This window comes from Gobius niger (genome assembly GCF_951799975.1).
Source record: "Gobius niger genome assembly, chromosome: 17".
Classification (NCBI taxonomy): domain Eukaryota; kingdom Metazoa; phylum Chordata; class Actinopteri; order Gobiiformes; family Gobiidae; genus Gobius; species Gobius niger.
Genome location: NC_136868.1, coordinates 4,022,826 through 4,036,964, shown reverse-complemented (window position 1 = coordinate 4,036,964; position 14,139 = coordinate 4,022,826). Strand labels below are relative to the sequence as shown.

At 43.3% G+C, this 14,139-nt stretch overlaps 1 protein-coding gene across 3 annotated transcripts in view; it reads left to right on the top strand.

Moving 5' to 3' along the window:
* Positions 1-14,139, top strand: part of nlgn1 (neuroligin 1) — a 532,296-nt gene that overhangs the window by 498,110 nt on the left and 20,047 nt on the right. For all 3 annotated transcript variants that reach the window (XM_079574885.1, XM_079574884.1, XM_079574883.1), the window contains 2 exons: positions 12,188-12,400; positions 13,569-13,835. In XM_079574885.1, coding sequence (XP_079431011.1) covers positions 12,188-12,400; positions 13,569-13,835 — 480 coding nt within the window. The remainder of the gene's footprint in view (positions 1-12,187; positions 12,401-13,568; positions 13,836-14,139) is intronic.

Here is a 14,139-nt window from a genome sequence, read left to right as displayed (position 1 = left end):
GACGATTTGGAAAATGGCTAAATCGGAAAATCGGGCCATTTTGGACGCTTCGTAGTGAAATGACACCAGCGGAGAAGCAGAGACTTTCTGACAATCTGCTTGTTGTGTTTTAAGGTCGGCTCCTGTGCCTTTCTCGCACTCTGCTCTGAGCGGACCATTTAACTCCGCCCCTTTCCCTTGAGTCTCCATGGAGACGGGTGTCAATCACAGCAGAGGCATGAAGACGATGAAACTAAAACACTTTTGAAAACTCCATGGCTTATTAAGGCAGTACTTAGTAACTCTTGCCCCTAGAGGCCATAAGCGCAACTGCAGGTGTCGCAGCAAGTTGCGATTTTTTTAACTTATTAATTGTCTTGGAGAGTAAATACTACGCTGACAGAAAAGGCGAAGGGAGAGAGGGATATTGTGCATCCAATTATTAAAGGAATAGGCCACCGTTTTTACATACTGAGAAATGTTCTTACCTCATTTTAGACGTGTTAATATATCCCCGTCTGGTCTTTGTCCGTGCGCTCTGTCACACAAACGGAGCACATACGCAGCCTCTCCCACATGTCATATAGCTCCAAAAAAGCTCACGATAGAAGCTACCAAGCTCTTCCACGTGTTCCCTATTTAAATAAAGTTACGTGAAGTGTTTTCATGCAAAGTATATTTACCCAGAAATGTAGCATGTCGATTTTATAAGCAAATAAAAAGGGGGACTATATTGTGAGGCGTAATGATACGAGGAGTAAAACGTCCGCGCAGTAACTCCTAAAGGTTATTGCCGGAAGTGAGCGGGGGAAGTCTTTAGGAGTTACTGCGCGGACGCTGTGCTCCTCGTATCATTACGCCTCACAATATAGTCCCCCTTTTTATTTGCTTATAAAATCGACATGTTACATTTCTGTGTAAATATACTTCGCATGAAAACACTTCACGTAACTTTATTTAAATAGGGAACACGTGGAAGAGCTTGGTAGCTTCTATCGTGAGCTTTTTCGGAGCTATGTGACATGTGGGAGAGGCTGCGTATGTGCTCCGTTTGCGTGACAGAGCGCGCGAACAAAGACCAGACGGGGATATATTAACACGACTAAAGTGAGGTAAGAACATATCTTAGTATGTAAAAACGGTGGCCTATTCCTTTAAATGGAAATTATTTTTTTCACTCAAACTTGGCTGTAAATACTGTTTAAAGTGACGCTAGCCCGCAGTTAGCTTTGCCCGTTAGCATGTTAGCTTCTTCTTCATGATTCCCTTGTGTGTATTGGTGGCTCCGGTCCGGTGGCAGTTAAGTTGCAAACACGGTTTTCTGGCCAGAGACACCAGGGGGAGATGAAAGACCCTCCAATCATCCCATAAACACTTGTATTACCCTCACAGGGACTACGGAAAGGATTTATTAAGGTAAACACGTTGCTTAGTACTGCTTTAAGAGGTTTTACTTTTGAGAGCAGATAAGGAATGTCTAAAAGAGAAAAAAACAATTTTTAAACAAAGGCTCATGTTATCTTAATGGGCCTAATTGTAGCTACATTATGAAATATTAAAGAGCAGGACTCTGAGCAGTGTTCTTCAAAGATCAGGAGACTTTTTAAAGTTTATTTCAAATAAAATTGATTAAAATTGTAATCGTTCAAACTGAGTAAAAAAAAATCGAGATTTAATTTTTTGGCCATATCGCTCAGCCCTAAAGTGAATACATATATCCTTTCAATAGAATTAAAACTAGCTTTCAGTTTCGTTTTACAGCGTGGTTTACAGCTTCAGTACGGCCAGATGGACTTTGAGTGCAGTATGACCTCAGAATCGATATGATGTTGTATTATAGGCTTTAAAAAATGTGAAGGACAGTTTGGGGTTTTAACAATCAAGCACAGAACAAAGCACTGACACCGTAGAAGAAGAAACAGCAGAATTTAACAAACCCAAGGATTACTCAAAACTGTGTAAAATGTTGTGCAATCCTACTCCAGGTACAAATGCCTTTGACGATAGAACAACGTGTCTCCTTTAATATCATTATGCAAATTCAAACTACTCAAAACACAATACAAAGGAATCCGAGCTATTTCAACTTATGTTAAGCAGAGATGTTTGGAGATCTATGCAAGACTGTACACTTTGTTTTTTTTACTGCAGAAAGACGCTCTCGTTCAATCATCGTTCTGATCGCAAAGTGGTGATTATATTTACAAAGGAAGGAGGTGCCTGGCAGGTTACAGAGAGAGGATGTTTACAAGAGATTTGCGATGCATAATTCAGAAGATTGCCTGAGAAAGTGTCATGGATGGTGCCGCTGTGAATCCGAAACCATGAAAAAAAAAAGGATTGTATGATGTGCAATGTATTGTAGTCAGACAATTAATTTCATATCATAACATGCATGGTAATTTAGAGTGCATGTCTCTCAACTTTTGAAACTTTATCACAAAACTTCAAAGAGAAAGAAGATAGAGCGGTGGAGAAAAAAAATAATAAAAGAAGATAAATCCGAGTCAACATTTGCGTTTTGTTGCTGCAAAAGATTACAGATGTCTCGCACAAGGCCACATTCAATTTGGCTTTTATTCACAGCTCATTAAGTCTCATGAGGTCGTGAAAGAGAATATATAATTTGGTTTAAAAATGTTTAAACTCTACATCAAAGATTCTAAAGCACTGCCAAATGTGTCCCTGAGTAACCTCATCTAACTACGCTGTGTTCTTTACTTTTGCGCTCATTCTGGCTGCTTCTTAATCTCCGGGTCAACGGACAGTTTAATTTAATTGTTTGTGTTTATTATACGGCTCTTCACAACGTAAGTAGAAGCTCCGTTGATTTGAATGGGATTTCCCAACGTTCTACCGGTCATTATTTTCTGATAAAGGACCTCTGAAAAAAATAATGACGCTGCCAATGGCAACGGAGTTGGTGCTTTCATATCACTCCGCACGTACGTAGTAGCGACACTATCTCTGTCCCCGTCACTGAGAGAGAAGTCGGGGAATCGCTCGTGAAGTTAGCGTGAGTCTGACTTTCAACTTACCCAGAGATTCACCACCATTCCTCCAGTTCTGCACCTTCAACTAAGTAGCTAGGCTAGCTACTAGCCTTGCTGCTTCTAGCCTAGCAAAACGTTGCCGAGCAACACGCAAACTTTTGGGAACTATTTGTCGTGGAAGTCATTAAATAAACCTTTCGACCTTCATAAAAGTGTACGAAGTTTATGTTGTGTGTGTTCAGTTGGCAAATGGCCGTATAATAAGCGGGATAATGTATAGAACGCTGGTCATTACCGGGAAAATAAGCACCGACAGGTTCGCCCTGTCTGTGCTTATTTTCCAGATAATGACCAGCGTTCTATACATTATCCCTTACATAATGTTTTGGGTTTTTTGCCATCTTATTCACAAGCCCATAGTTAACTTAAAAGGCCTAGAATGGCTGATACTGAAATGAACAAGAGGGGGACCAATATCAGGCCCTGAGGCACACCACCTCTGTGCCACTTGTAGTAATGTTAATTTAACATTGGACTTGACTCTTGCGATTTCTAACCTTAATCTCATATGGTACATGCTGAGTTTTTGTAGGACATCACTCGTCACGGTGTCTTGTTTACCACTCTTGCCACATATTTTTTTTTGGACAAATGTTGCGGTGTGTCATCATCAGTTACCTCTAAACTGAAGGCCGTAGACGTCCTAGATCTGCAAAGTTACATCCTCCTAAAATACATGAAGTCTGCGTGGCTTTGAAAAGATTTCTCCGAGTCCAGAGAGAATGATAGATCTAGTGCGTCTGACAATTTTGCTTAAGATCCAATCCTGGTCCTAATCTCCATCAGAAGCTTTGTTTCCAAAAAAAGTCCAAGCAGAATGGTGTCCGTGAAAAGCCAAAACACGAGCCTCGAGTCTGCTGTGAGTCTTTTAGCTGCTGTCGAGAGACAGCGAAACTGAAACTTATCCCTGCATGGCCTACACTGTGCTGCTTTTTTATTTTATCCCATCCCCGAATTGTGGGACAAAAATGGGACAGGGCATCATCAGTCGCATTGTTCAGAACTCATACGACAGCCTGGAAAAGTTCCCTGGTGTGTTGCCTGCTGTTGTTGTACTTTTTCCTTATATTTTTACTGTAAATCTTTGTATCTGTTTCTGTGTTTGGCACTTTGGCCAACTGTACAGTTTTTAAAGTGCTTTATAAATAAAGTTGGTATGGTATGGTTTCACGCAGAAAAACGACCTCTGCAGTAGCTGATTGATGATGATGTCCGGTCTGGCACCACGATGAAGTTAGTCAAATATTCAGCAGATATTCAGAGCGGGAGCTGCAGCAGCTGTGAAGCCGACAGACACACACAGGGAAGCGGCTAACGCTTGTAGACTAATGGCTGGTCAGGTTTAGGGACCGTCAGCAAATTACTCTTCTTAAATTGTGGTTGTGCAGTAGGCCTACGTGCCATCTATGTTGACAGTATTTTCATACTGAGTCTGCACAATGCGCCCAATCCCAGCCCGTAATGGGCCAAGTGCTGCTGGCCCGGCTCACATGCACCGCCGCCAAGAGTGCAGAGTGCGCTTGTGCCTGCACCTTTGCTCCCGTCTACTACGTTTGCCTTCGCCCTCAAGATCGGGGCCCAGGGGTGTGATGGGTTAATCAGCGGGGTCGCATTCCTCCATAACCCCCCCCGTATTTCGCACACGGGTTACAGCCCTAGTTTTCACTATTGACTGCAGGATTGCAAGAGCATCACAATGTGAATATAAGAATCACCCACTTTTAAAACCGTGGATAGGAAGTTGGTCATTTATTATACTCACTACTGCCACCCCAGGTCTTACGCATAACTGCAGCTTCTATATTAAAGAGGGGATATTGTGCTTTTTTCAATCACAACGCACCAGTCTATAGCACACTACAATGAAAAAAGAAATGGATAAATTAGAAACTGCCTTGTATAAAATTGCTCTCTCAAAATGGCTGTGGTGAATGTCTTGAAATAGGCCTCTGTCTCTTTAAGAACCTCTGAGCCTTTCCGACACGCACCCTCCTCTGTGGCATCAGTGGGGAGGGGGTTCTGCTGAGGAGCAGTGGTTGGTTACTCGGCTGGTGACGAAAGCTCGGAGGCGTCTCCAGGAGGTGGGGGCGTTCCTAGGAGGACTCAGGCAAACCTATCCCTAAAATGGCCGCCATCAGAGTTTTTACAGATGACTCAAAAATATGTGAATGTGCCAAGGCAAGACTTCAGGCATGTTTTTAATGAGGGAATGACATAATAACATGATGTAAAGCTTGAAAAAGTCGATTTTGCATAATACCCCCCCTTTAAGCTCGTGCATGACGGCACTTCGGACCCGAATTAACACCTTTCTGAGTGACAGTGCAGGATTTTAGAGGCAGTTGTGGTGGTCTGAGCTCATTCTACACATTAGGACATGGCTGGAACATGTAGGGGGAGGAAAATACTTGCTTTTAACATTTTTAAACTCTGTATAGTCCATTTAAGGAAGCTTCACATGTGGTTAAACACCGCGTCATGGGTTTGGGCCCTGACTTTGACTGTTGGTTGAATGTCTCTCCTTGCTCTCCGCCCGATTTCACGCTGAACTGTCATTATTATTATTGCTGGTACAATTACACAGCTTTGAGAAAGGTTCTTGTTGCATCAGGTTTGTATAACCTTAATAATTGCAGACTTTTGGATCTGCTAATTACCGGGCACCTCATAATTTCAGTTCAACTTGATCAATCACACTCGTCTTACAGTTTCCTTGAAGTAAAATGGAATGACTGTTTTTTTTTTTTTCTTCCTCTTCATTCGGTGGCCAGACTAATTGTAACTTCAGAAGTTGGTGCCGGGTAGTCTTCTCCAAAAGTAAATGCCGTCCTAATCACTGAGCTCGCCTCTCTCTCTCTCTCTTTGTGCTCGGCCCATCTCCGCACTGCAGCTAAATCGAATCAATTAAAATCTTTCTTGGAGACGACTTGCCGTTGCTTCCACCAGATTAGGCTTTGATCAAGAAACGCGCAAGTAAATAAATAAATATATGGGCCGGCCAAGGGGGAATAGGAAGAGAATGAACTCAATTAAACCGGGGAATGGAGGATGCGGCGGTGCGCTGTGGCGACACATGCAAATGGTCTGCGGCGGCTTTTGCATTTCGAGTCAGTTGCTGCGCACGCACAAAGCGAAGCGGCGTTATCGGGAAGCGCTCGTATTTACTTGAGTGTCATTTTTGCGCTCATTATGCAACACAAATAGCCTAAAGCGGTGGGTCTGGAACTTTCAGGTGTTTGTTCTTCCGAGTTTTTACTCAAAGTTCAGAATTTGAAATACATCGCAGCCGTCGTGGGGTATTGTGTGCAGATTGGAATAAGGAAGGAACATAACAAAATGCGGATATAAGTGGAGGGGTGTGAAATATTGTGTGATATTAATGGTCAATGGCAAATTAACTTATTTGGCGCTTTTCTACCTTTATCACGCCCGAAGCGCTTCACACTCTCATTCTTACACCAATCTACACAGACACTGGAGGCAAGTAAGGTGAAGTGTCTTGCCCAAGGACACAACAACAGTGTGGGCGGCACGGTAGTACAGTATATAGTGCTCGTGCTTCACAACTAGAAGGTCCGGGTTTGATTCCCACCAGGGACGGGGCCTTTCTGTGTGGAGTTTGCATGTTCTCCCAGTGTCTGTGTAGGTTTACTCTGGGTACTCCTTCCCCTACCTACCACTAAAAACATGTACAATAGGCCAGGATGAATGAGAGTTTTTGAGAGTGCGCATGGGGGACGACGACCTATGTATGTTTATTAACATGCACTATCCCTGACCAAATGAACAAATAAATAAATACATCTAAAATCAGCAATAAGCATTTGGAACATTACTGATGCATAAACACAACTATCGCTATTAATAAGAAGAGATACGGCAGGTGTAAGTATTGATTTTTCACGCAGTGGTTGACGTGGAGATTTTTCTATCTATTCATCTTTGAACCCAAAAAACAAGGTAAAATTTGAGTTTTTAGTTGTTGTTTTTTCACCAAAAACTAAACAGGATCCAAAATCCCTCTCTCTGCACAAGATAATTGAATTTAAATCTATATTTTGGGCAAATCTTAATGCACAAAATGCCTTATTTTTATATGAAAAGATAAAATGACAGAAAACTTGCAACACATTTTTCCCCTCATATTTATACAGTAATGTGCAGCAAAAGTTTCCAATTGATATCTCTTAATGTTTTTTTTTTTTTTCCTATTCACCTGCAGTGTCTCGCCTTTAACTTAATAAAGTCCAGAAGCCCAAATACCACCAGGTACCACACGGATGATAACACAACAGAAAGATAACAGCCACGTTGATAAAAAAAAAAAAGGGAAAAAAAGCCTATTGGACATCTTGTTCAGCACCACGGAGAGCTCCTCAGAAACCGTGGGCTGCGGAGTTTACATGGCAGAGGTAGTATTTTATTGTGGGAAGCAGTAGAGAGAAATGTTATGCTTTGCAAGGTCAAAACAGAGAGGCAGCCACTCACAGTTACATTTACTTTGTATGTGCAACGTAGTATTATGCATGTCCTATATGATTACACTCTGCGACAGCGAGCACTCGTCACACACTTGACAGTTTCTCAAAGACTGCGACACGCTTCTTTATTGTGACTGTACGGCATATAATATAAAGTCTCTGTAATTCTCAAAGTAAAAAAAGTTGCCATTTAGTGATACGGTGTCTGGTATTTTCATTGAATCGATGAGTAAAAGAAAATGTTGCTTTTTTCATTGCTTTGTCGTCACGTTATCGTCACATTTTGTTGTGTTTTTGTCACTTTTTTGTTGCTTTTGCGGCATATTTTTGTTCCGTTTTCCTCCTTGTTTTGGATGCTTTTATTTCAAGCTTTGAGATTTGGGTAAAGCTCGATTACGGCAGGGTGTGAGAGGTTAAGAAGAAAAGTGAGAGGCCAGACCGGTGGCCCTAGAGCCAGTGGCCCTTCTGTGCTTTTCCAGAATGGACATATGGCCAGTCCGTCCCTGATGTCAACGAAACAAGGCCATACATTCAAACCTGGCTCTAATAATTATACAGATTTTGTCACATAAATTGTAGGTAATGTTGGCAGTTTTGACCCATAAAGCCTTATATTAGAAAACGTTAATACATATTTCTCCATTCACGTGCAGTGTCTTGACTTACACCCCCCCGGCCTGTGCTCTGTTGCCAGTCCACACAACGGACACTTCCTCATTGCTCCACATATACCGCACGAATCCGCGGCGCTTCCCGGTGGAATGAGAAATCGAGCGCGAGCAAATGAGCTCCGAATAGGACCGTATCAGCTCCACGTGAGGCGGGAGGAGCCCGGCAGAGCGGCGGCGGTGGGGGGTCTGGGCGAAGAGGGGGTCCCTGGTGCCCGCAGCGCCTAATAGAGCTTTTAACATGGAAATGTGCAGCGGAGATCAGGGCGTGGATGTGAAAGGACTGGAGAAAAGACCAGAGCTCCCATGTGGACCCACTGCAGTGGCCCTATTGTACAGGACTTTACTCTGAGTAGTGTTTATGTCGTGATTTTAGCTCTGTTTATATGGACCTAGATGTTGATATTAACCTCTTAACTCCCGCCTGAACCGAGAGCATTTTCTCCAGTTCAGCTTTACCCAAATCCTGTAGGCCAGTGTAACACCTCATTTGAAAGACCTACAAAACTGAATTGATCTTTTTCCTCACATCATCAGATTTTTTTTCATCCCTTTTTTTGTTGGGCAGTCATCTCATTTTTGTCAAATTATTTGCATTTTTTTGTCAAATTCTTATCACTTTTTTGTCACTTTTTCATCCATTTTTTTTTCCAATTTTCGTCAAATTTTTCTCACTTCTTTGTCAGATTTTTGTCAATTTTTGTCATTTTTTTGTACATTTTTTCCTCACTTTTTTCACATTTTCATCCTCGTTTTTGTCTCAGTTTTGTTTCTATTTCCACACCTTTTTTCCTTTTGGATTGGGGTAAAGCTGGAGAAAATGTGCTCGGTTCAGGTGGGAGTTAAGGGGTTAAGGGTAATGTTGAGGCATGGTTTAATGTGGCTGCTTTTGTGACCTCATAAAGTGACTAGTTCAGGATGTTTTACTGTGTGTGTAGTGATCGCGAGCGCATCTGGTGCAGAAAACAAACAAACATATTTTGTCGTAGTTGTTGCACATGAAACATTTTTGCTAAAAATACATTAGAGCCAAATCAGACGTAGTTCATGATGACTGAAGCTAGAATCTCCAGATGTGTAAAAACTATAAAAAATGCATATGCGTAATGTATGTGCCATTTCAAAAAAGACAAATGTACTGTTGAGGAAAAAAAATAAGTGGACATAAAAGAGGCAAGTGAGGCAAAAGAAAGAAAGTGCAAAAGGAAGGAAGAAAGAAAGAAAGAAAGAAAGAAAGAAAGAAAGAAATAGCAAAAGAAAGAGATCACAAGAAAGAAATAGCAAAAGGAAGAAAGAGTTAAAGAAAGAAAGAGTGAACAAAAGAGCGAACGAAAGAGCGAGAAAAAGAACAAAAGAGCAAAAGAAAGAAAGAGCAAAAGAAAGAGATCAAAAGAAAGAAAGAAAGAAAGAAAGAAAGAAAGAAAGAAAGAAGCAAGAAAGAAAGAAAGAAAGAAAGCAAGAAAGAAACTCAAAGCCGACAGTGGAGACGTGTCAGGTCCAGATTATGTGTGTCCCATGTGAGAAGGAAATGAGTGGGAATCGGTCCTACAACCTTAACTACAAAACAAACGCCCTACGAGGTGAGCGACCTCTCCAGAGGTAAATGGGCCGGTTTGAACGATAAAACTCCCGGGCCTGAAATGACGTCGAGCACGGCCCTGGAAAACAACGACATAAATGTAAACTGGACTAAATGAGTCTGAAACAAAATAATCATTAGACTTCCAGGCCCACAATCTTTTCCAACAATTGCGAAAATTAGAATTAGAATTGATGATTTGTTCTTTCCGTGTCGCTCCACACTATTAATTTTCCTCCATTACGCATTACGTTTCCCAGCGCAAAGACAAAAAAGTAAAAAAAGAAACAAAGAGAAAAGTGTATAAGCCCCCCCCCCCCCCTTGTTTCCCGCCGGCACTCTGGCGGTACAAGCTGTTTGTGTAATATTGAGGGCAGGGTCGCGGATTTGCATTAGTCTCTCTGAAATAAGCACTTCCGTTATATTTAGCATCTCCACTTTTAAACGCGTCCGCTCTACAGGGAAATAACTATAGTTTTACTGCAGACAGTTATTAAACAGCTGCTGCGCTATGAGTTTCTCTTAACACGCACAAAAACGCACAGACAGTCGAGTAAAAGTGCTTTTCTAACAGCGGACTTTGAACGCCGGTCGAAGTATGTGTTGTTATGAATGATTTGAGTGGTTGTGAGGGATTTCACGAGTGCCTTGGCTCCTATGGGGGTTTTGCTCACATTTCTATCACCGACCTCCAGCCTGGGCACAGAGGCGATGTGACGTGTCTTGCCAATGGACTATGGGCCAGATCTTGTGGCGGCGCACGGGGCGGCGCAGGCTCTTGGCGAATTATTTTCCGAGTGGCGGCGCTATATATGCCATTCGCCTCCGCCACCTGTGAGGGGGCGTCACAAGAGGAGGCGACTGCACTGATGGAAACACGGCTGACATTCACTTCCTCGTTTACATTGCACTGTCTTGCGTTCTTTCTTAAGCCTTAGGCTCTCACAGGTCAAACTAAAAACTTTATTTACCCCATCGTGAGCTAAACCATGTTCACGTCTCGAGAGAAAAAGAGCTACAGCGTCCGCTGTGGCGCGGATCGGCCCGCGCTTGGCGTGAACGCGAAGCAAAACAAAAGCACATGTTACCTCTCTCCTGGACGCGGAGTCGATCTGGTGTCAATCTGTGTCTCCACCCACTTAAATGCACTAAGTCTGGAGTGGCAAGATCACAAAGTGCTCCTACTGAGCGCAAAATGTCACGCTATCGTCTACGTTTTGATGCACAAGATCGGGCCCAGAGTGTCCTACCTCAGCATTCACGATTCGGCTGGTTCACAATAGGATTTCACCAGATCGCATTTTGCCTTGTTCCTACTGATATTTTGAACATCTGTACCAAAACTTAGCCAATAAGACGCTAGTAAAGGGTGGTCTGATATAAAAAATAAGAAAGGTCACTTTACGACATGTGAACAGTTTAAACATATGTGGGATGGCTTTACTATCTTTGATACTTACTCCAGGGCTATGGTGACGCAGTTGGTAGAGCAGGTCGTCTCGTGATCGGAAGGCTGTGGGTTCGAATCCCAGCTCCCCACTGTTGTTTGTTGTACTTGCCTCCAGTGTCTGTGTATGAATGGGTAACTGGTTCCTTACTGTAAAGCGTTTTAGGCCTGATAAAGGTAGAAAAGCACTAGAGTCCATTTACCATTTACTTCTATCTCTGTGTCCATGCAAAAAATTGCTTTTGGTCTTCATTTTGCGTGGATTGTTGACATTGTTTGATAAAGGTAAAGCCTCATCTGTGAGAATGGCCCTCACATCATCAGAGTTATACTCCTGCCGTTAATTTGGCCTCCAGAAAGAATATGATACATGCGTTGATACGATGCTGCCTTCCCCTCAGGAAGGTCGGATTGTGATCGGCAGATGGATGCTCAGTTATCTCAGCTGTGATACGTCCTTCTTCTGTACTCGAAGGAGCATTATGCAACTTTTTATGCGCATATTTGACCTTGTAGTGACCCTACGCTTCAGGACCGATTGTTTGGAAGGTTTACACTGCGGACGCACCCTCTCATAAGAAAACCTACAAAAAAATTGACCCTGGAGTGTCCTAGAGACCACCGTGATCGGAAGTAAAGGCGTCATGATAAACACTCATACAGCCGCTGGTCAAATAAATACAAATATCTTTTTTCTTTTTTTTCCACACAGAGACACACGTGCATTTAACAGGTCTAAAAATGTTAGCGTCCTTCATTTTACTTATCGAGCAAGTCGAACAGTAAATATCACAACATGAACAATTTCAACATTGTGAAAAATATGGTTTGGAAAGTTAATTTTGTGAATCACTCTAATGACTAGCTGTGTACAGTATTATGGTTTGCCAGTTTACCACAGAGGATCGTAATGTTCCCATAAAGCCAGTTTGATAAGTGTGTACTCATGCCTCACCTCCCTGTCCTCCTCGTGTGTGCAGGGTTCCTGAGCACGGGGGACCAGTCGGCCAAAGGGAACTACGGCCTGCTGGACCTGATCCAGGCTCTGCGCTGGACGAGTGAGAACATCGCGGCGTTTGGAGGAGACCCCCTGAGGATCACAGTGTTCGGGTCTGGGGCGGGAGCGTCCTGCGTCAACCTGCTCACCCTGTCCCATTACTCCGAGGGCAACCGCTGGAGCAACTCGACGAAAGGTAATTGACGTGCTCTAGTGTGTGTTTAATGTAACGCCACTTGAATACCCATATGCAATCAGATATGTATTTGAAAACAAGGAAATTACAATTGTGTAGTCCGGGCCCAGAAGATGGATGACGATAGTTTGCTTTGACTGTTTTTGACCCTGTAAGTTTCAAGTTCAAGTTTCAAGTTTAATGGTTTTGTATAGCCCAATATCACAACAGAAGTCGCCTCACAGCTGCACCAAACATTAAGGCAATAAAACAGAGCAATAAATATGACAATTAAAAGTTCAGGTGAATCCAGGCAAATATAATGTCCAATAGGAGGTAGCGACGAGCGGTATGGGCGTCCCCCGTCCTTAGACTCTCCAGCACGGCAAGGAAAAACTCAGAGAAACCTTGGGGAGAACCACAGAAGGAGAGATCCACTCCCATGGACGGACAGGCTAGAGACCCAGGGCCGAAGGATCCCTCAGCAGACGGGCCAAGATTGCAGACCGTCCAGTCCTCAAACTGGATATTAATTGACCCAATCGAAGCATGTACAGATTGAACAACAGGGACCCCAGAATCGACCCCTGCGGAACCCCACAGGTCAGTGCTATTTGGTCTGAGACACAGTTTCCCATCGCAACATAGTAAGTTTGTTCCTTGAGGTAGGATCTGAACCACTTGAGATCCCTTCCAGAGATTCTCAGCCAGGTTTTTAAGCGCTCTAGTAAGATCCAATGATCCTCTAGCGCAAAGGTCCTGCAGAACTAAAACTGTGACCTTGCCTGTGTCAGTGTTTAGCCTGATGTCATAAGTCACCTTGATCAGGGCCGTCTCAGTACTGTGACAGGGTCTTCTACATCCCTCCGCAGATGTTGGGAATTTTTTGCAAACTTTCTTTGCGTTCAGAGGGACGATGGTTCTCGAGATGAATAAATAGCTTTGATGTATTACCCAGCTTTGTTAAAACGATCCATTGGCAGATGTTACAGATGCTTTTCCTTTTAGAAACAAGTAGGCGCTTCCTGCTGCCCCGTTCCATGTGCTTTTCTGTGACAGGATTGGCCAATAATCCTGTCATTTGAGATTAAAATTCGATAAATTCCCCAGCCATAGTGTGTATTGTATTTGTCAAAAAGTTATAATCTTAAAACCCTGACTCCAGACTTTCTCCTCTGCTCCTCCCCAGGTCTGTTCCAGCGTGCCATAGCTCAGAGTGGCACGGCCCTGTCCAGTTGGGCGGTGAGTTTCCAGCCGGCGAAGTACGCCCGGATGTTGGCTCGTAAAGTGGGCTGTAACCTGGAGGACACCCTGGAGCTGGTGGCCTGTCTGCAGAAGAAGCATTACAAAGAGCTGGTGGACCAGGACATCCAGCCCGCGCGCTACCACATCGCATTCGGACCCGTCATCGATGGGGACGTGATCCCAGACGACCCACAGATACTCATGGAGCAAGGTATACCCCAAAAGTCCCATGTGGATATTGAGAACGTTTTAAAGTTGTGCAGCAGTAAATTGGTTGAAGGTAATGTGCGGTAAACGGCTGATCCTAATTTACTTTGAAATGAAGACCTAGTTTAATTGATCCCATAATCATATTTTCTTCCACAGAGCATTTGTAGTTCAAAGTCTTCAGCTTTTAACAGCACTTAGCTTCAGTCAGAGGCACAGTTTCAGACGAGGTTGTTGCCGTTGGCTTCACTTCCTTCCCTCTGGTTAATCGAAGTGCACAGCGGTTAACTCGCACCTTCACCCCTCTC